A 23,127-nucleotide genomic window follows, 5' to 3' on the forward strand; every position below is an offset into this window, starting at 1 on the left:
CTGTCCCTGAACTGTTAACTCCAGGGATAAACCAAAGCCAAGCAGGAGATGAGGGGTTCCTGGGGAAAAGCAACCAGGGGTCACTGAGCTGCGAGGGGCTCTGATGGCCGGTACCCCGGGGTCCTGGACACGCAGAGGCGTGGACTTCTCACCCTGGAGGTGACTGCCCGAGAGCAGAATAGGGAGGCGAGAGGAGGCCAGGGAGAGAGGAGGTGGAAGACAGTGGGAGAAGTGAGCGTAGTAAGAAAATTTCCAGGTGAAATGTTGCATGGGAGACCTGGGGGAGGTGAGTCAGGTACGCGGCTAAAGCAGGAATTGGAGAAGGAGTGAAAGGCACTCGAAACGTCAACCCCACCCTCGGTGAGAGGCCCACAGTTACCGTAGGGTGCATCCCCCAAATCTAGGAAAATTCAGACTCTTTCTTCCATCTCTGATCCTGGGATGATCTCCCAGCTGGCTGAAACTCTCCGGTTGCTGTGGTTGAATGGAAGGGGCCAGGCACAGGGTGAAACCACATGGGAGAGAAGTTGGGGGGCCAGGACCCTCACAGGCAAGAGGAAGGAAGTGGCCAGCATGCAGGGACAGCCTTGATAGCAGCCATGCTGTGTTACACTGTACAAGGACACTGTATAAGGACACTCCCAAACAGTCATGGGAAAGTGGCAGCAAGATAAGTTTATTTGGTACAAAATATTGTGAAATCCGTGCCTATGAGCATAATTGAATACTTGTCTTGTATTACCTTAGTTAATCCTCATTAGTACCTATGATGTGGGTATTACCATAATCCCATTTAATAGACGGAAAAACTGAGAGAACCAGAGAGAGCAGTTCTTTGTAGCACAGTGATCAAAACCATGGACTCTGGGGACTGGCGCCATGGCTCACTTGGTTAATCCTCCACCTGCCGCGCCGGCATCCCATATGAGCACCGGGTTCTAGTCTCGACTGCTCCTCTTCCAGTCCAGCTCTCTGCTGTGGCACGGGAGTGCAGTGGAGTATGGCCCAGGTGCTTGAGCCCTGCACCCGCATGGGAGGCCAGGAGGAAGCACCTGGCTCCTGGCTTCGGATCGGCACAGCGCCGGCCATAGCGGCCATTTGAGGGGGTGAACCAACGGAGGGAAGACCTTTCTCTCTGTCTCTCTCTCTCTCACTGTCTATAACTCTACCTGTCAAAAAAAAAAAAAAAAAACACCATGGATTCTGTAAGCAGCCTACATGAGTTCAACACGTAATCTCTCGATGTAGTGACCGTCACCCGGGACGAGTTACCAAACCCCTCTCAGATTCTGTTTTCTCACCTGTTAGATCAAGGCAAGGACATCCCCCACTTCCCGGGGTCCTGTGAGTGTTTGGTGGGTCCGTGGAAGGCTCCTGCTTGAGTCACGGAGAGCACCCAGAAGCCTTGGCTGGCGTTCCTCTTGCCTGGTTACGGCTCTTAGTCACGTGTCCGTGATCATACACCTGCCAAGGGAGGAGCCAAACCTCTTCTAACCCAGGACTTCCTGACCCGAAGTCTGCGCAGTTCCCACGAGGCTACGTCGCCCCCACCCTGGGACTTTCACAGGTACACAACTGGCGATTGCTCCGGAGCTTGAAGGGAGTGAGGCATAGAGAAGGCTGTGGAGTGACAGCTGATCCTCGATGAGTGGACAGCATGCAGCCAGCAGCGGGGAGACCTGTCTGGACACCAGGAACAGCGATGTTAGCAATGGCGAGGGAGAGGCGGAGGGCAGCGAGAGGCCCACCTTGGCTGGAGTGGCTCCAGGCTGCAAGCGGGGCGTGAGTGAAGATGACTAGAGAAAGGCAGCCGGGGGCCGTTTGGAAGTGAGCTTCAACTGTTTGGACGAGAGCTGTGTAATCCACGCTGTCGTCAGGGAGACTTCTGGAGCCAGCAAAGTCTCCAGACCGTTGTCTACTCTGCCCTCCCCCGGGCCTTCACCCAGAGCACCTTCGCCCTCTGGGAATCCCAAGCTCAGCCTTGGGGCTGGGGTTTCCTGGCATCCAGTGTCCAGCTGTTTATATCTGACTCCCTTTGCAGAGCAGATCCAGGCCCCCCTGGACCAGTAACAGGCCCACGATCTGGGCCCAAGTCCTCAACCACGGCGGGCAGGCTAGTGGCTGCGTGTCCATGCATCTCTTACCCTCATAGCTACCATGATGAGGCTGCCAGCTGGGTGTTCCCGTCACTCACCATGCATGAGTCATGGCGGGTGATCCTCATATGGAGAATGGAAGAGGAAGACATTCATTCAACTTTAATGAGCACACTCTTCCCTGTGCCATCAAAATATTTTGATGAGAAAAGTATATTTTATTAAAAGCAGACATAAAATCGTTCTCTGCTTTCCCATGTGTTGATTGTTGTTAAGATGCTGTAAGTCAGCAAAAGGCTCTTCAGCATTTTAATTTTTAAAGAACAGCTGGTTTTTTGGAAAGAATGGGGGCACCAGAGGAGCCGGAACTGGTCTCTAGGCTACGGACTGGAATCTACAGCCCGTGACGTGGGCAGGGCATTATGATGGGGCACTCCCATCCTCAGGGGGCAGTGTCATGGCGGCCCCATCCTCAAGAAAATCAGCTAGCACAGGGGCACCTGGAGGGACAGGAGCAGCTCCTTTGCTGGAGGAGCGGAACCACACAGAGGCTGAGAGGCAGCCGGGGGCAGGCCTTCTGGCTCCTAATTCTACCGGAGCTGCTCTGGGGTAACAATGTAACCAGCCACACCATGTGAAATGGGCCTACGGACCTCACCGGGCTGCTGAGGTCATCTACAGAAAGAACTTAGCACCGTTCCCTGATAACAAGGACTCAGTGAAATGCAGTGACAGCCAAGTCCCACTCCTGCTCCCCCACCCTGCCTAGTCTCACGTGGTGTGTTCCTCCTCCACCAGCTCCTCCTCCATCCCCCGCCCTCCCTCCATCTCCCCCTCCTTCTTCTCCTGCTCCCTCCTGTCTCATCCACCTCTGTCTCTAAACTTCATGACCCCCTTTTGCAAAGCGATTAGCACTAATAATTACACTGCTACTCCTACTATCAACCATAGGCACGTGTACAGCACTCCGGGATTCCGGGGTTTGCACCTGCGGTAGTGATTGAGGGAGTGCGTGGCCATGTCAGGACCTGGAAGCTGTTGACAGGTGTTCCTTCCCTCCCTGTCTCCCTCCCCAGCCCCATCTGTGCCTGGGAACCCTGAGAATGCTTAGGGCAGGTGTGGCCCACTGGCCTTGAGAGAAGGTGACCCCCAGCTTGCGGCATGGACTCTCTTCAGCCTGGTTGGTAGGTGTTGGGTGCTGTGTCCTTCTCTGAGCACAATGAGGCAGGGCAGCGGGTCTGGAAGGCACTGGGGTAAGGCTGCAGGACACGAGAGCATTGCCGTGTGCTTTGGATGACCCTCCTGGGTATCCGCCTTCCAATTCAGCTCAGGAACCAACACCTCTTTAGTACGAGAGACCAAGTCCCACAGGTGGTCACCAAATACCGGCAGAACTAATTTTCTCGTAGAAGCTGGGATCAGTCTTTCTAGGAGAAAATATAACCCCTTTCTTTGTACATGATTTTAAAAATTATAACCATGAACAAAGAGTTGCCCCCAAATTAAAAAAAAAAAGTTAAATATTTAAAGTGAGAACAACTGACCATTACCAAGTTTTATCAACACCCTTTCGCTCCTCACTCATTCTATCTATTGAGTGAGAGAAGTTACCAGTTTTATTCATCTCTTTGGTGAGCCACTCACTCGTTTATCCATTTGTTTATTCGATACATTCGCACCTTGTTGACCCTCTGTGAATAAGTTGTAGCAAATGCCAAGAGCTTAAGAAAATGATCAGAGAATCACTGACTTCGAGAACCTTCCTACTGACCGGGTCTTTGGAATGGGCCCGACAGCTGCCCCTTCCTGTCCACAGTGGCCGACAGCTCTAGGAGCCCGGCTGTTCAGGTTGAGCCTGGATCCTCCGGCACAGACCAGGGGTGCCTCTTCTGGAGGGTCAGTACACAGGGCCTGGGCAGAGGCTTCCAACGCCACAGCAGAATGTCTGCAAGGCTGGAACTGCCCCGCGGTGCTGTACACCCTGAGCGGACAATGCAGATCACACCTCACGGTCACTGTGGATCCCTGGAGAGGGCGCAGGGACCTTCCTCCGGGCAGCCCCTGCCACACCAACACTCACACATGTGCAGACTGTGTCCATCCAGGGTGAGAGGGAAGTGGGGGGGTGGGGTGGGAAGACCAAATCCATCCCAGTCCACTCACCCTCACAACTCTGCAGGCCCCACAGCCTAATCCCGCCCCTGGCAGGCAGGTGCAGCCTCCTGGAGAAAGAGGCTCCCTCTCCCACCTGTGCTCGAGGACCAAGGTTCAGCCCCATGGCCAGATCTTTTCCGATTCCAGACACGGCTTGGTTTTCTTAACAGTGGTCCTGCTGCTTTGTTCTGTCTGAAGCCTGAGACACCCATAGATCTTCCTGTGGGCTCCTCCTCATCTCCACTCTGCTCCTGTTCCCAAAGACCCACTTTTAATTCAAGTGGGGGCAGAACAGGGTGAATTGCTGTGCTGGGTGCTGGGCCCCAGTTCCTCCTGCATCCATGCACCCTTAAGTAAGCTGGGGGAGGGGCAGTCATTTAGCCTAGCAGGTAAGATGATGGTTAGGCTCCTGCTCCTGGCTGCAGCTTCCTGCCAATGCAGACCCTGGGAGGCAGTAGCGATGGCTGACGCAGTTGGGTTCCTGCCGCCCACGAGGGAGACCTGGATTGAGCTCCTGGTTTCTGGCTTTGCATACCAAGCCATTGTGGGCATTTAGGAAGTGAACTAGCAGATGGGAGATCCCTCCTCTCTCTCTCTCTCTCTAATAAGTAAATAAAATTTTTAAAAGTAAAAGACAACATTGAGGGAAACAGAGGTAATGAGTGCCCCAGAGTACTTGAGGCTCTGAGACTGCGCCGTGATTGCATTTTGTTCAGTGGGAGCCTAAAGAGCTGAAGCTTCTCATCAAGAAGAGAATGGAAGCAGACTGAGTGTTCGTTACCCCAACCCTCGGCATTCCCGAGCGAGCTCGTCCTCTCTCCAACCTCCCTGTGCTCACGGTGCCTCTCTCCCGGTCACCCCTGCTGGCATACAGTCGAGAACTGGGGGTCTACTTTGCCCCCTGGGGAGTCTCCTCTCCAGTGCCCCGGGAATCCGAATCCACAGCACTCCCATCAGGGCACTTATGGGTGAGGAGTGTCTCATGACTCCCTGGCCATATCTCCTCCCTCTAAACCCGAGATCTAACAAATGCCGGTGTGTTTCAGAAGTGCCGACACACACTGTTGCCTTGACTCATCCCAAGACTCCCCAAATAAACCAAGACCCAGAGAGCTCAAGCAGCTCACCCAAGGACACACAGCAGCAGCCGCTGGGTCCAGTTCTCTTCCCTGCAGCCTCACCGCAAGAACATCACTGCCTGAACCCCAGGGACTGGGGTCTCTCACAGTGTCCTATGGCATCTGCAGAGAAACCGCACCCAGCTGGGAGGGCCTCTGAGCGCGTGAATCCTGCTCCCCCTGGGAAACACCAGAGGGGGCACCCGCAGCCACAGCTTTGCAGATACCACCCCACAGCGGCTGCTGTTCACGGAGGGTCACGCACAGAAGGGAACGGTGGGTGGCCTCAGTCAGGCCCCACCTGCGAGTGAGCCCCGCTGCTCCAAGATGTGTGTTCCCTCCCTCCCCCCAGGACAGCTGCAGATCAATGAGCACTGGGAGGGAAAACCGGAAATCACCAGTACCTGGGGTAGGAACCCAGTGTTCTCTATGCGTTTCCAAGAAAAACAGCCAGAACAAACAACCTGATCTACCCATGTTGGGATCCTGGTTATTTATATATATATATATTGTATATATATATATAATATATATATAATACATATACACACACACACACATATATATATATATTTTAATGGTATCTCTATCTTTACTCTAAATAGAAAATCCTGTTCCCATCAAGAGACACGTGTCAGGGCTCCAAGGCCACACTGTCACATCTTACTCTGGGATTCGAATGCTTTTCCCGGAAAGGCAAGAAGAAAGAGGTAGATGGTAGAGATGTTTTCTAATTTAGTCCAAGGTCAACTTACAACCATTGTCCTCAACGGATGGCTTAGTGGCAACATGAAAAGGTGGCTCTGTAAATGATCCTTCAGTGGATTTCAGAAAATAAAGGTGCTATTCCAGTTTTTTAAAAGTTACTATTTTTACCTCTCTGTGGTCAGAGATCAGTGTATGTGGTGCTTCAAGATGAATGTTTTAAGAGTCAGAGAGACCCAGATTTATATCTGAGCTGGCTCTGCCCGTACTTTGTCTTCCAAGTCTCACGTTCACAGCCCTGGGATGGGGCTGCAGCACACTGGGCCCCCAGCCTGCTGGTGTTGCACCTGTGGGAGGTGGGGCCTGGTGGAGGGTGACTGGCTGTAGGGGCCTCTGCCTTTGAGAAGATGTTGATGCTGGTCTCATGGGGTGAGTTGATTCCCAAGGGGTGAGAGCAGGTTTTTATAAATGAAAGCTTGGTGCTTCCACAGGCAGCCCGTTGCCCTTCTACTTCTCTGCCCTGTTGTAATGCAGCCAGAGGACCTGTTCTAGGCCCCATAGCCAAGCTGTAGGGACTCTGCAGCCACTAGAATCAGGAGCCAAATAATACACCTCTTTATAAAGTACCCAGCATTGAGTCTTAAGCTGCACCTGCCTGACTTACTAACTCCGTGAACTTGAGCAAGTTACTAACTTCGGTTTTCTCACCTAGAAAATGAGACCCATACTACCTACCTGTGAGGATCAAGTGGGTTCATGCATGTCACCCGCTTCACACACTGCCTGATGCATGGGGTCATTCTAAAGCCGCGCTAATACAGTCGCTGTCAGTCACATGTCGCTGTGGAGCACGGGAAAGGTGGCCGATGGCAAGAAGCAACTGCATTTTTTTTTAATTCCGTGTAATTTTACTTCATTAAACTTTAAATAGCCCATGTGACCAGAGGCTGCCGTGGTAGCGCAGTCTTAGGATGCTGCCCCACCAAGGTAAAACCTGTGGCACGATTCTGTAAACGCTGGCCTGGGGCTCGCTGGAGACAGTGATGAAGCTGGGGCTGGGAGCCGGTCACCAGCAGTGACCACAGGCAAAACCGTTTCCCGAGAGATGCGGAACGGGCGATTGAAAGCACCGGACAGGAGGAGTCTTGGGCGAATCCAACACGTCCCATGCATCAGATTGCCACGCCAGCGCATTCCTACTCGTTTCAAGCTTCCCCATCTCAATTTCTGTTGCGACTAGTTACACATCTTTGCAAAGCCTCAACTCTGTGAAAGCTACCTGGTGATTTCCTAAGAAGTGATTTCTCCCAACACGTTTACGTGTGTCAGTGTGTGTGTGTGTGTGTGTGTGTGTGTGTGTGACTAACTTCCTTGTTTACCAGAGAATCAAAGTAGCGGCTCATCATCATGAAATAGCATAAAAGGCAAGAATCCAGTGTGTCAATCCTGGCGACTGGTGTTTATACGATACTGCAGGCCAATTGTGATAAACAGGTGTGTTAAATCCAATATTGAGAAGCGAATGGATCAGGGCCGTGGAACCTGGGCAGGAGGTGTTCACGGCACCGAGTAGGACAGTGCTTTGTGCTGTCTGAGGGCCGAGTCTCAGATGTGCCTCCCGCACGTGCACGCACGTAAATGATTCATCTTGATCTGCCCTTCTCTGGGTCTCCCTTTATTTAGGATTTCATGAGAGCAAGGCAATCAGAAATACAACTGGGCTGACTTGGAATCATGTTTATAACACGAAAGAAAAGGTAGCCATATGGATTCCCAAAAGAGTTCCTTGCAAACATACACTTTCTCCCCAAATCTCCATCATTCGCAGCATTTCATGGGCACCACCCGTCACTTAAATCAACAAATCAAACAGGAAACTAGCAGGTGTAGGATCCACCGTCTCAAAGGAAGGGTTGGAGGAACGCCGCCACCTAGGTTTCCCAAGCCAGAAAGGAAGATGTGGAATGCTGAGCTCCTTTCACAGGGGTTTCACTGTCTAAGGTTCATTTTCATCTCAGTGGTCAGAGCCTGGAAGTTTAAATTCCAGGTGTTAGAAAAAGGACCCAGGGGGCCGGCGCCGTGGCTCACTTCATTAATCCTCCGCCTGCGGCACCAGCATCCCATATGGGCGCTGGGTTCTAGTCCCAGTTACTCCTCTTCCAATCCAGCTCTCTGCTGTGGCCCTGGAGGGCAGTGGAGGATGGCCCAAGTGCTTGGGCCCTGCACCCGCATGGGAGACCAAGAGGAAGCACATGGTTCCTGGCTTCGGATCGGTGTAGCCCCGGTTGTAGCAGCCATTTTGGGGGTGAACCAATGGAAGGAAGACCTTTCTCTCTGTCTCTCTCTCTCTCTCACTGTCTCACTCTGTCAAATAAATTTAAAAAATAATAAAAAATAAAAGAAAAAGGACCCTGAGTCCTTGTTACACAAGAGAAACACCCAGCCGGATCGGGCCCATGCTCATCTCCCCTCCTTTCCCAGCCATCCCCCAACTCTGGACTGCAAGGACCCGTGCCAGCAGCTGGTCGCAGACACAACCTCTGGAACAAGCTCACTGGGCATGGCGCATGACCGTATGCTCATCTGCAGCCTAGCTATGAACCCCCAGACCCTTTCAGACACTGACCGTTCTCTGTCCCTGTCGTCAGCCACCTGGAGGGCTGTACTTGGCTTTCCACAGTGTTGTCACCTGCCTGCAGAGCCAGCCTACCTGTATGGAAAGTGTTCTCGATCCAGAGTTCTGGGGCTCCTAGAGGCCTGGGGATGGACTGCATGGTCTATAGTGAATCCCCTGAAAACGGTGCCCATGGTAGACGTACTTTGTGTTTGTCGCTGTGTGTCTCTGTGCAGAGGAAGAGTGTCAGATTTATTGCTTAAGGGACTGTCTTTGCAGTAGCATTACACAGGGGAGGCAGTGGTCACAGCAAACACTGGCCAGTAGTGTCTCTGTAGCAGCCACACCTTCTCCCACTCAGAGAGCTTTTGTAAATATTATCTTTCTGTTGTATTTATAAAAATCCAAACCTACTTGGGATATTTAAAAAGTTTTTCATTAATTAATTTGAAAGAGAGAGAGGCAGAAAAGACAGAGAGGTCTACCATCTGCTGGCTTATTACCCAAGTGCCTGCACACAATCAGGGTTGGACTAGGCCACAACCAGGAGCCCAGAACCCAATCCAGGTCTCCCATGTGGGTGGAAGGGACCCAAATACTTGAGCTGGAATTGGAGGCAGAGCCCTCAAACGCAGGCACTCCAATACGGGATGAAGCGTTTCAGGTGGCGTCCTGTCCACTACACCAAATGCCCATGCCTGGGATGTTTTTAGTGGAGGAAAACTGTATTGGAAACGAAGGAGAATCAAACCAAGAGCCCTGGGTAAAGCATTCTGATTGCACTTCCAGCGTCTGTGAGGCTATTTCAAAAGGCTTGGGGAAAACAGGATTAGCATGCAAGTTTATTTTGGTGGCAAAAAAGCATTGACATCCATGCACAGTTATTTGATAATATGCATGTTGCATGAATGTTTGAGGACCCCTTGCATGGATGGATTTCATGCTGGAAGGTAAAGTCACGGGAGTGCATCCTTAGCTGTGGAGTCCATAAGTGAGGATCCTATTTTCCGGGCAGTGTGTCTCCTCTTGTCCCCATTCATAAGAAAAGCTCATTCCACATGTTTTCTCCAACATTACTGCCTGCAACGCCTGCATCCCTGTGAGAGCCAGTTCAGTCCCAGCTGCTTTGTTTCTGACCAGCTCCCTGCTAATGCACCTAGGAAGGCAGCAGAAGATGGCCCAAGTGCTTGGGCCCCTGTGACCCACATGGGAGACCTGGATGGATTCCCAGGCTCCTGCTTTTGTCCTGGCCCAGCCCCAACCATTGTAGCCATTTGGGAAATCAACCAGCTGCTAGAAGATCTCTCTCTGCCTCTTGCTGTCTCTGCCTGTAACTCTGTATTCCAAATGAAATAAATCTTTTTAAGAAAGAAACATAGCAAAATAATGGCTGGAATGCTATATAGAAAACAGAAACAACCAGTAAATTTTATCTTTAAGCAGTCAACCTAATTTAACAAATATTTATTGGGCACCGGGTAGGTATTAAGAATGAAAAGTAGGGTAAAATATGAAAATAAAACTACCCAGAGGGCCTGAGATGTAGGTATTGAGTCTCTGCCACGTGCCTTGCAACGTGTGGGCTGCACGTGCCTCGCCTGATTGCACTCCTGTTCTGTGAGGATAGAAGCAGGTTATTATTACCTTGTTCCCAGGTGGCGCAGGTCTTACACAGATCCACCATGCCACATGCATAGCTTCTAAACACGTGCACAACTCCTATGGCCTCCTGGCCGGGTTCCTGCACGTTGTGTTGTGTTCAGACGTCTCATGGCACATAGAAGATAGAGCGTGAGAGATGATGAGAGCAGCTGCACGATGACCATGACCAGGAGCACTGCTTCCTCGTGTGCGTGTCAGCCCAGTGCACTGGCAGAAGTCTGAGTAGCTCACTCAAGGCTCTTCTGCTAGTGCGTGTTAACACTGGCATTGAACTCTGGCCATGGGGATACTTTGGCAAATCCGACCTGATACTCTGACAGTTTTATCGGGGACTCACCACCAAACAGCCTTCTCTGTCCCTAGACTTAGCCGCTCCTAGATGCACGTGTTGATGCTGCAGGTGGAAAACCTCCCGCCTTTATCTTAGCACCCTGATCCCTCTTTTCCGAGTTCGACAGCAAACACTCCCCCCTTAGATATTAGACATCTTTCTTCCTAACGTGTCTACAAGTAAGAACGCACCAGCCCCCTGGCGCGTTCTCGACCTCTTGAACTCCAGAATCCCTTCTGTTCTGGTTAGAAATTGAGCCCTGTCCGGAAGCAGAATTCTCTGGGCCACTCTCACCAAGCAGTCCTATTGCTACAGCACATGCTCTTCTACCTCCTGCTAACACAGGGCGGCCAGTGGCCCTGGCTATTAACCTGACCTCTAATTAGGTTGACTTTTATAATGAGGAAGAGAGTGTGACTCTAATGAGTGATTTTCCATATTTTTCTCAATAGGTATCCCCCAGTCAAAGCAGTAAGCTCTCCTCCACACACTGGTCCCACTGCTTAGATAAACCACCCTGCAAAGCCTTAGCTCAAGTGAAGATGCCGAGACACCAGCAGAGCAGAAGGGGGTTTGCTGTGGTGCTGACGTGTTGCTTTGCTCTTGGACGGTTTCTCAGGTGCGTGGCACTCCCGAAGTCGGTTCTGACATGGTTGTCACAGTCGAGTTCACCAATCCTTTACAAGAAACTCTGCAAAACGTCTGGATCCACCTGGATGGCCCTGGGGTGATACGGCCAAAGAGGAAGTTGTTCCGGTAAGCTCGGGGTAGGGGATGTGGGTGGAAGATCGTGTAGGACCACAGGGAGGCTTTCTCTCGCAATCTTTTCCAAATGCACACTCGAACCCAGTGGAGGTCTCTTTCCACTCCTTGTTGACCATCCCTGCTGAGTTTGGAGTTAAACATTAGGTTGGTTTGACCAGCACTTCCATCATTTAATCCTTAAGGCCACCCAAACAATGTAGGCAACGTGATTACCTCCTTGTGCAGTTGAAGAATTTGAAGAGTCCACAGGTCAACTGGTCTGCCCCCAGCTTATACAGGCTACAAGAGCAGAGCCAGTATTCAGGCTGAGAGACTCGGGTGGCTAATTCCAGAACCCAGAAGCCCAGCGTTCCAGCATTTTACTGGAATACCTCTCGTCTGTCCCTTCCACCAACAGTCGCTGAAGACCTACTATGTGCTGGGTTATGATGAAAGAGGTCCTGTTTCCTGGGTCCTGTCTTTCCAAACTCACCTCATGGGTTTGACCACCCCAATCCCTGTAAAGAGCCTGCTGCTTTCAGGAGAAAACTACTCAGCCTCTGGATTCCAAGGTCTAGTACCACTCAGAGACCAAGGTCTAGTACCACTCAGAGACCAAGGTCCAGCACCACTCAGAGACCAAGGTCTAGTGCCACTCAGAGACCAAGATCCAGTACCACTCAGAGACCAAGGTCTAGTACCACTCAGAGACCAAGGTCTAGTATCATTCAGAGACCAAGGTCTAGTACCACTCAGAGACCAAGGTCTAGTACCACTCAGAGATCAAGGTCCAGTACCACTCAGAGACCAAGGTCTAGTATCATTCAGAGACCAAGGTCCAGTACCACTCAGAGACCAAGATCCAGTACCACTCAGAGACCAAGGTCTAGTACCACTCAGAGACCAAGGTCTAGTACCATTCAGAAACCAGAGGTTATAGGCTCTGTATCAACATGCATGAACCTCAACCCCTTCCAACCCAGCAGTCATGCTATGCTCTGCAGGTCTCAGTTTCCACCCCTTCCACTGGCAAAGAGTGTCCCCAGCAAGAGAGCCCATGCCATGGTCAGGAGCTTTTGCCATCTTGATCCCACTAGTGAGTTTAATTCTGTCATCTAGGCTGATGTAAAATAGGCCCATCTCTCTACCAGGTGATGGCTTGCAGATGGTTGCAAACAGCTGTCTCACTCTCCTACAGTCTTGGGCCAAGCGTCTGCCCTGACTTCTGCTCTCTCGCTTGAAATGTGGCTTCCGCTCTCTCTCTCCTTTTCACACTCCAGTTTGCCAGTGCACCTCTTAAACTGACACCCAGGATGCATCCCAATCTTTAAGGTTTACTACTTTCATTTCTACTACAAATAAAACCCTGTCAGCATCAATCTAACACATTTCCTGTAGGGTGACCTTGTAAGGCATAGAAAGAGAGGTGGAGGACTTGGGAGAACGCCTCGTGACCAGGTATGTTGGGCAGTATCCCAGAATCCTCTGGAATATGCAGGACAAGTTCAAGGCCTCACTCATTCCTAGGGCACCCCGTCACCTGCACAGAGCCGTCTGAGTTTCTTTGAAATTATACCAGTTGTGGTTTCAGCATCTTAGTAAGAGATGTGTTATTGTAGACACAATAAACAATAGAGAATATAATTTGAATGCTTCCTTTTCAATGCAAGCACAAACCATAACAACTTTCCTGTGCTAACAGGGAAACTGCAGGGCAGAAAGAATTGAGTTAGACATCAACACCAGCTAGGAGGAGAGGGTAGCAGCGACAGCCCTGCCCAAGTCAGAAGCAGCAGCCTGGCTTACCTGCTGTCACACCTTCCCACTCGAATCAGACACACAGATAGCTCAGGCAAAGTCAAAACAGGCTTCCGGTAGGTACCCCCACTGTATCCCGTTTCTCTTTCTCAAACACTCACACCACTCGCTTCATCTGAGGTTGCCTGAACCACCTTCTCCCTCTGCACTTGGCTGTCTGGGGAACCCCACCCTGGCCAGGGCCAGTGCAATGTCTCACCACTGGGAGGCACAGGCCTTAAAGTAGGTTCAGCCTCACAATGATTTGCTTATTGTTAACGTCTCAAGTTGGAGTGTGGCAGAGTGGGGGTGAGTCAGGGATAAGGAATGGCACTCCCAGTCCCTGCACGGACACAGGGCAGGTGTCCTACGCACACACTGGCTGGAGGTACTGCCAGCTGTCACCACCGGTACACAGTCTACGGGAGATGGGTGGCCAGACAAGAGTCTGTTAGGGATGCTGTAAGAGAAACTTCATGGACTGGGCAGACATTTACTTCCCACAGTCCCACAGCCTAGAAAGTTCAAGATTAAGGTGCTGGCCAATTGAGCTCCCAGCGAGGGCTGCCTGCCTGGCTTGCAGATGGCCTTCCTCACATGTCCTCAGAGCAGACAGAGAGGAAGAGCTGGCTCTAAGGACCCCAGCCCCATCACAGAGACCCCCCCCCCAAATGCCATTACACTGGACATTAGGGTATAATAGGGGCAGATGGGCAAGCTCTGGACTGAGCGCTGCTTTCCCGTCTGCCTCCTGACTCCGGCACAACCTTCACAGCCGGTGCCCACCGCCATCTGCTCAGATCGTTGGAAGCACCCACCGGCCCCTCTGCTGCTGAGTTCTGATCCAGGAGTGTCCTATTTGTGAAACAACTTAGACTCCTAGAAAGTGCACACGCATAGGCCCAAAATGCTGGCTCCAACTGCCTTTCTTCCTAGGATTCAGACGTAAATAGTCAGGGACTCACCACTCCCACCTGGCCACCCACACCCCTGGCAGAGGTAATGACGGGAAGGCAGGGGCTCTGGACCCCAAAGCAGCGGCCCTAGGAGGCAGGAGCTGGTGAGCAGGGAGTTGGAGCGGGGAACAGAGCCGGCAGCTCTGTGTCTCAGGCCTCCCGCAGGGTGAGCCCCCGCTACGCCCCCGCTGCCTCCTGCCTCTCTCCGCTGCTCGCGGGGTCTGCTTCCACAGACTCTCAGCTTTTAAGTTTCTGCACTTGATACCGGCAGAGCACCAAGTAATTCACCTTCCAGATTCATCTTCTCTTTAAAAAAAAATGATCAAGGTCTGTGAGTTATTTCAAGAAAAAAAAATTCTCCAACTTTGTGATTGAAATTCAAACTTGAAGCTGCTCAAGGAGGACAGAAGCTGGGGGCCAGACCACAGAGCACAGGCCACGTGCCGTTTCTGCACAGTGGGATGGTAATCCCATTTGCCTGAGTGCATCCGAGATGATAAATGGCAGGGCTATCCTGACAACTCAGCACGTTCCTAAGAGTCATTTTTCACCACATCTGGCCCCAGCAAATAGGATTACTCCACTTCCCACACTGGGCGAATGATTTTCTTTCTCTCTTTCTGTCTGGGTATCTTCATGGAGGAGTATTTTCCCACACAGGCGTCCTGATGTAGATTATGTTATGAGGAAGAGGGAATGATGGGGTACAGTTCAAGATCGAGTTCGAGTTTGAGATGTGCCCAGCAGCTGGGCCTGTCGGGTCCCCAAGTAGGACAACTGCTTCAGAAAGTGCTGCTAATTGACCACTTGGGGAAACCGCAGAGAGAGAATGAACGGCTCTGGGTAAAAATAGCACAGGTGTTAAGCAATCAACATCTTGGGCTTGGGTTCTTGTGGAGTCGAGCACTGTACATTAACAACGGAGAACTGTCTTTCTACACAGGCAGGAGCAACTTTTTAAAATCAGTGTGCAGAATGTTCATGCAAACAAGAACCACAAAAGTGATGGTGTAGCAATCATGACGGCACATTCCTTTCTTAAAATTTCTTCATTTTCATTTTAGTTGAAAATCAGGGAGAGAGAGAGAGAGAGAGAGAGAGAGAGAGAATGAGAGAGTCAGAAAGAGATCTTCCATCTGCTGGCTCACTCCTCAAATGCCCACAACACTTAGGGCTAAGCCAGGCAGAAGCCAGGAGCTAGGAACTCAAATCAAGTCTCTCACATGGGTGGCAGGCACCCAATTACCTGAGCCGTTGCCTGCTGCTTCCCAGGTGTGCATTAGCAGGAAGCTGGAATCAGAAGCAGAGCCAGGACTCAAACTCAGGCTCTCTGCTACAAGCAGTATCTTAACCACTGCACCCAATGCCCGCCCCAACAATAGCATGTTTCGAATACTTCTTGGCTTTTACCAATTCTTGCCACAATTCTAACTCACCCTAGCTTCTCCTCACCTTACTAAATATTTTATAATGTCTACCTTTTATAGGTGAGACAGCAACAGTGAAGTTCATATTTTTCAAGTCTTGAGTTATAGAATAAATTTAATAAGTTTGAAGAAATGCTCACATATATAGGTTATGGATGTGGGCATTTGCCACATAATTTGGCTTTAATCCAACTGAATAAAATAGTTTACACAGCTACATCTTCAAAGAATAAATTTTTTAAAAAGCATTAGCAAATAGCAAAGAATTTGAGACAGTGTAGATTATCAGTGTCAAAGCCAAGGGCTGGAGCTGTCCCAAAGAACACCCGAGGCCATAGGGACAACCCCAGATTCGCCGTCCACAGATAGGAGAAAGAAAAGAATTTCCTTTTTAGGGTGTAGATTGCTGAGATTTAGCGTTTTCTCCATTTTTATACCAGAGGGTGTGTATCCACAACCAACCACAAGTCACTTTGTGTGTGGAGAAACACAGAACTGTACACAGAGTAGGCCAAATGCTGCATGTGGCCCCTACTTCTCCCTTCCCATTAGCTCTGTCAAAACCGATGCTCTGGGCCCAAGCACTCCGAGGCAAACAGGGGCTGTGTTGCTGCAGCCCATGAGCGCCTCTTGACTTTCCTTGACAGTTCGCCTTCCAAGGGGGCCTCTCCCCACCCACCCTAGTTCTACTGACCTCCCAGGTTCCCTGGGGCGTCTCGCAGGAGGTGTCTTAACCCAAGTGCATGTCTCTCTTGAAGGACTATGCAACTAATCGCCAAGTCCCTCTGCACAACTCGTCCTGCTATCAGGTGCCACCGCGCCTCCGTTCTTGGTGCTCCATCCTCCTTTTCTGAACCCAGTCCTTCCCACAGCCCAAGCCCCACGAGTTCCTGTGTCATGGGACTCTTCTCTGCCCGGGCCTCTTAGCAGCTGTACAATCTGGAAGAAACGACTTAATGTCTAGGAGATAAAAAAAAAAAAGCCTTCCTTGCTGGGTGGGTTAGGAACACAGCACAGTTCTTTGCTCTCTGAGTTCCTTTTCCTGCTCAATCTTCGCCCCATCCCAGGAGAATGGAGAAGGCTGGGCGCTTGGATGCTCAGGCAAATATTCCGTTTAACTCAGCCACTCTCACCTGCTTCCTCCTCCATGCCCACACACCACGGTGGGAGAAGAGCTGGGCCCAGCACCCAGCCTGCTCACTGATGTCGTAAACCTTGCTTTGAGGCCTGAGCGAGCAGATTGGCCCATCTATTATTTCTGGCTAAGTCTGCCGCATGGGTGATGTCCCCTCCACTTGCTACTCTAAAGCTGAATACATTTCAAGGGTCGACCCTACCCAAATATCACCATAATAAGTACGCCAACATGGCAAAATTTCATCACACAATCCATCTCGTGAGGGTTGAAGACTTGGGAGCAGCTAAACCTCTCCTCTGTCATTGCATAAAACAATCAGATAAGAAGCTGCATTGGCAATAGCTGATATGACATGTCTTCACCAAGTTCCTGGAAAATGCATTTTATGAAAATACATGCATGGGTTTCAAAATCATTTTGCGCTAAAATAGGCTTATCGTTTAATGACGTCTGTCCATGAACTTTTTGAAGTACCCTTGTATTTTCTGAATGTTCATGCCATGTAGAACTCCGGTCTAGGTTGTTTGCTTAACACGTTTCATTTAACTGTCACAACAGCTCTATGGGGCAGGCACCGTATGGTCTCCATTTTGTAGAGGAGAGAACTGAGGCTGATGGAAGAACCGTGAACTGTCTAAGATGACGAAACCAACAAGTGGAGTGTCAGGCTTTGAGAGCCCAATGTCCTGGCTCCAGAGTCCGTAGAACTTGTAACTCTACTAGGCATCATTTCATTCTACAGACACCAGTCATTGCACGTTCCTTAACAATGGCTCATTTTTTTAAAAATAGTTGCATTACGTCCAATTTTTTTCTTTCCAAAGCTCCATCTGACAAGCAGACATGACTACTAAATAAGCCCCACAGGCAACAAGGTTCGTGTGGAAACACGCTATGAACATAGTATAAGTAACTTTTTAACTTGGTGTTGTTCGCTGCACACATAGCAACATCTCCATTTTCATAATTTTTTTAAAAAGATTTATTTATTTGTTTTGAAAGTCAGAGTTACAGAGAGAGAGAGGGAAAGACGGACAAAGATCTTCCATTTGCTGGTTCACTCCCCAGATGGCCATAATGGCCAGCACTGGCCCAAGCCAGAGCCAGGAGCCAGGAGCTTCATCTGGGTCTCCCGCTTAGGTGCAGGGGCCCAAGCACTTGGACCATCTTCAAAGCACCGCCTTTCCCGGGCCATTAGCAGGAAGCCAAATCAGAAGTGGAGCAACCAGGACAGGAGCCAGCACTCATATGGGATGCTGGTGTCACAGGTGGCAGCTTTACCAGCTACGCCACAGCGCCGGTCTCTATTTTTATAACTTTTAAGCATCCCAACCTGCAAAGTAGTCACAGAGACTTTGGGTGTCTGAATCTGTTGGAATTCAAATTCATATGCCCCTGTTTCGGTGACATACAGTGGCACTGAGAAACGGCGGGGCGCGCATCCAGCCGAGCCCCGGGGGAGCAAGGTCTGCAGGGTGCGCAGCCCGAAGAGCAGACTGTGCCGGGCTTCTGGAGGCAGAAGCACCCAACTCCTTGGGATGTGACAGGCGGTTTCACCTTTCCTCATCCAGCCTCCTGGTGCTCAGGTTTTCCCAGAATTCCAGACAGTATACAGTCTATTCTACTAGCAGAATTCTAGAAAGAATATGTGGCTGGCTCCAATTCCAATTCTCCCATTATCTGGGCCATCCAGCTCAGCGATTCAGGGTTTGGGGGCTCCTTTAGGGCATCAGTTTAGTCCTCTCTAAAATGAGATAGTAGTAACTGATTTCTAAAATCCTCATCGATCCTCGGTGTCCCCAACAAAACAGGCAGTTCCCTTTTCCTCCCTTCAGGACAAGCAAGTTTGTCTCAACTCATCTGACGTCAGCTGTGCTTGGGCAGGGCTGGCCCAGGCTTTGTAAGGCCCAGCACACGCCCTCTGTCAGGGTCAAGAGCAGAGACCAGGAAGCCTCTGTGAACACGCACAGGAATCCCTTCCCACTGAAGGAAGGGTAGCTGTCTTGCTTAGGAAAGGAAATCTACGAAAATGTAAACAGTGTGGGCAGAGAAGGCATCTGATGGCAAAATGGAGTGTGGGATGCCATTGGCCTCCAAGACCCACCATCCCCCTGGGGACCTGGTGTGCAGTGGTGTGTGCTGGCACGGAGAGAGCGTGTCGTGAGGACTTGGATCTCATCCCTGGCCGTTTACCCACTAGACCGTCTTAGAGACGTGACTTCCCTTGCTTAACTTTCCATTTGTCTGAACTACAAAATGTGTCTGATAGTATCTAAAGCAAAGAACTTCACACAGAGCCAACCTCTATGTAATCACCTCCCAGGTTTATATGGAAAATACTCCAGAGAAGCCTAGATCTCCTTGACTCTGATTAGCCCAGAGTGAGCTCATTCTCCAACAGAGTGGGCTTGTCCAGGAGGCTCAGGAAAACCTCAGAGCAGGGCTGAGGAGGACAAAGAGAGCACCAGGAACAGGAAAAGCTACCCCATTATCAAGATAGAAGAGGAAATCAGCAGTCAAGTAGCAGAAAGGTGCGTGGGTGGAGGGACCCAATTTGGTGGTTACAACCTGATTTCAAATTACAGAGCGTGAAGATCGTCGGATGGCAGCAGGTAGGGTCTTGTTCCGGCCACTGGGCCTGGGGACATTCTCTATCCCAAGGGGGAGCTAACTGGAGTGTCAGGACCTCAGCGAAGACAATGGGAGAGTTAGGATAGAACTCCAGTTCCAGAAGAGATTAAAGAGTCGCAAGAAAAAATGAGCCACAGCAGAAGGCCAGGCACATAGACAAGACTCCCGTGGAAGGTTGGAGAACAAATTAGAATTTGATTGACATGGCTGGGGGGACTCAGCCTGGCTGCTCTTATCAAGTAGGAGGCCTTCGGGTGCATGCAAGTGGCAGGACGCACAGCCCCGTGGGACTTTTAGCGACAGGTTCTGCAGAACCTCACAAAGGGGCTGTGATTGGCTGAATCAGCCAACAAGCTCCTCCCATTCTCCCACCACCATCAACTGAGATAAAGATAAGGTTCTCGTCGCTTCTGGCGGAGGTGGGAAGCTGGGTCTGCCAACCTCTCCTCTCTTTCCCATGCTTTCAGTGAAATCCGGCCCAACTCCACCGTGCAGTGGGAAGAAGTGTGTCGGCCGTGGGTCCCCGGCCCTCGGAAGTTGATCGCCAGCATGACCAGTGACTCCCTGCGACACGTGTACGGCGAGCTGAACTTGGAGATTCGAAGACGACCTTCTATGTAAAGGCACCGGAGGCTGAGACAGCCACCAGCACTTGGCCTCGTGTAGTCTTGGCTAAGAAAATTCTAATGCAGAAATAGTCAACCCGTGCTTTAACTTAGGTGTGAAGACTAGAGAGGCCCCAGGGTAGAAATGACACGGATTATAGACACACCTTCCCCAACCCAGGCTATCCGTGTGGGTGGTAGCTTCAACTCATTCCATCGCCAAAGGATTCTGAGCGTTATCTCTAATTAAGCTCTAATTAAGCTCCCATAGCTCATAAAAGCCATGATTTATCATCACAAATGGCTGCAGCGCCAAGTGTCGGAGGGCTTCCCTCGCCTCCTGTAAAACAAGACTTCTGATTTACCAGTCTTTGGGGGATAGCATATTTCCCTGAAATGGAGGCGAGCACATGATTTGGGCTTAGAATTCTGTTCCACTTTCGTGGAATGAGGTGCCACCCTCTATGTCAGAATATTTTTCCCAGGCATCGAGCACAGCATCATTTCTCTTCGTGGCAAAGCCACAGGAAGGTCTTTCATCTTGCACCTGCTGCCAAGTGACTGCCTGCCAAATCGCACAGATTTACCTTGTGAGAAGATGGGCCCCATATTAACAAATTGCATTTGTGGAAAACTTAATCACCTAAGAGGAGATCAAAAAGCAGGTGCAATCCTCAGATCTATTAAATAATGTAGTTTATGATGCATTTTATAAGAGGCATCACACTAACCTGATCAGCAGGCACCGATAGCCCTAACTTTAACTCTTTCTGGGGTGCAGAATTAGAAAGTAATGAGGCTGGTTTGGGACTGGAGGAACGAGGAATCACGCTCCTTAATTAGTGATTGTGCTTCACCTCTGTCCCTGCAATGCTAACTTTCACAGAATGGCGCAGGCCCAGGTCCCTTTTACAATAGAATTATTCCACTGGGTTGGAAACAGTGCCCGGATGTGGGGAAGGAGGGCAGCCACTGGTTGTCCCGTGTCTCCACATGAGACCTCCGCGAAACACTGAGCTCACTGAAGGCCACGTGGACTCAGCCTTGCAAACAGCCAGGGCAAGTTCTGACCCAACCCTGGGGAACACCCAGATCATTTGTACTAGGCAACACGCTTTCCCCAGACAAGGCTCTTAGGCAACACGCTTTCCCCAGACAAGGCTCCCGGGACGTGTATTTGCAAGGCTGATGTATGGTCAGGATCTGCATTGATATGCCTGGGGTGTGATTTAGGTCAGTAGACTGTGATTCTCAGCAAAAAAAAAAAAAAAAAAAAAAAAAAATACACAATAGGAAGGAAGCGGGGGAGGGGGACCGCGGGAGCAGCCAGAATGCCACGCCCAGGTCTAAATAACTTCTCTTCTAAGCCTCGGAGACCTCTCCTGAGTTTTCTCGCTCACCATGAGGGTGAGCTGCTCCCCCAACCCCGTGTGCGCATCATACCCAACGCCACTAAGCAATCTCCCAGCGTTTGCCAAGCCTTCCACTGCCCAAATTCCAAATTAAGTGCATTTTGCTGAAGTGTTAAACTGGCTTAACTTTGCATATTGTTGTTAACAAGAATGTAATAGACGCTTCAAATAAAGTTAATCTGATTATATTTGCATCTGCATAGACGTGGACGGCTTTAATTTTCAATCCAACACACCACAACAGCTGAGGAGGCCTCCCTCTCTCTGGGGCAAGCAGTCCCCACCCCCAGAGGGAGGAAAGCACTTGTCCTTCAGAGAAAACGGCTCCATTAGGTATCAGGGGCCCAGTTAGTTTCCCTCGCCGCCTCTCTAGATTTTTATTAACCACATTCTCTGAAACAGGAATTTAACATATTTAATCCAAAAACTAGCTTCCAAAAACTGAAAAAAGATAAGCATTGCAACCACTGAAAATATAGATATTTTCTCATTGCCAATGTCATGAACCATTCTGGTGGTTCACTGTTAGGATGAAACCAGTCATAAGGAATGCCCGCAACAGCCTCAGAGACAGGAAAGGCGTGGCAGATACGGGGGTCATCACTCATCAGGTGTAGCTCAGATGGAACCCAGAATCCTCCTCAACTCCAGGCAACGACTACCAGCTGCTTTGGAGGTGGCCGCAAGATGCAACCCATTCACCATCCTACCTTAGAGCCAGCCCATCTCCTTCAGTGGCTGGGATCCCCCCCTGGGGAATGGGGCTGCGACTCTGAGAATCCTATCTGAACAATGACAGTGAGCAATGTGTCTCACACAGCAGCAAAGACTGAGTTCTGGGTTCTGCCTGTGCCATTCCTGGACACATCAGAACAAATCCTTATTTGTGTCTCAAGCTCCAAAGACAAGAGAAAGATAATACTCAGATATTCTCAAGGTTCTCCTGGGGGATATAGCCAATAAACCTTGACAACAACGTATGCAAAACAGATGGATGGATGGAGAGAGAAATGCAGATGCAGATGCAGGAGATAAAGATGATAGAGAGAGAGAGAGAGAGAGGTGCTATATGTATCTTTTTCTGAGTAATTTCACCTCACCAGCCTTGTAAAGGAAGTAAACGTAGCTGTCTCCAACCTGCTAAGGCCGGGGAAACCCTTTAGTATAGCAAATCCAGCTGCGACGTGGATTGGGAAGTAAAGACAAACGCTGGTTCCAGAATAATCAATTGCTGAACACTCTTTAAATCTCTTGTGGTAGGCCGGCGCCGCGGCTCACTAGGCTAATCCTCCGCCTTGCGGCGCCGGCACACCGGGTTCTAGTCCCCGTCGGGGTGCCGGATTCTGTCCCGGTTGCCCCTCTTCCAGGCCAGCTCTCTGCTGTGGCCAGGGAGTGCAGTGGAGGATGGCCCAGGTGCTTGGGCCCTGCACCCCATGGGAGACCAGGAAAAGCACCTGGCTCCTGGCTCCTGCCATCGGATCAGCGCGGTGCGCCGGCTGCGGCGGCCATTGGAGGGTGAACCAACGGCAAAAGGAAGACCTTTCTCTCTGTCTCTCTCTCTCACTGTCCACTCTGCCTGTCAAAAAAAAAAAAAAAAAATCTCTTGTGGTATCCTTGGAGTATTAAGAAGGCTAACTCAGAACAGCTTCCAGACTCTTTGAAGAGCTGCAATAATCAGAAGTAATACATATTATATATAATATATTAAATGTATATAATATATGGTATATTTATTTA

At 50.3% G+C, this 23,127-nt stretch overlaps 1 protein-coding gene across 1 annotated transcript in view; it reads left to right on the forward strand.

The window, feature by feature from the left end:
• F13A1 (coagulation factor XIII A chain) overlaps positions 1–21,590 on the forward strand; it is a 178,110-nt gene extending 156,520 nt beyond the window's left edge. The window contains exons 14-15 of the mRNA XM_051855142.3: positions 11,300–11,436; positions 19,841–21,590. Of these exons, the coding sequence (XP_051711102.1) occupies positions 11,300–11,436; positions 19,841–19,994 (291 nt within the window). The 3' untranslated portion in view covers positions 19,995–21,590. The remainder of the gene's footprint in view (positions 1–11,299; positions 11,437–19,840) is intronic.
• Positions 21,591–23,127: the final 1,537 nt, after the last annotated feature.

Source organism: Oryctolagus cuniculus, chromosome 5 (genome assembly GCF_051225735.1).
Source record: "Oryctolagus cuniculus isolate XC-2025 breed Fujian yellow rabbit chromosome 5, ASM5122573v1, whole genome shotgun sequence".
NCBI lineage: Eukaryota > Metazoa > Chordata > Mammalia > Lagomorpha > Leporidae > Oryctolagus > Oryctolagus cuniculus.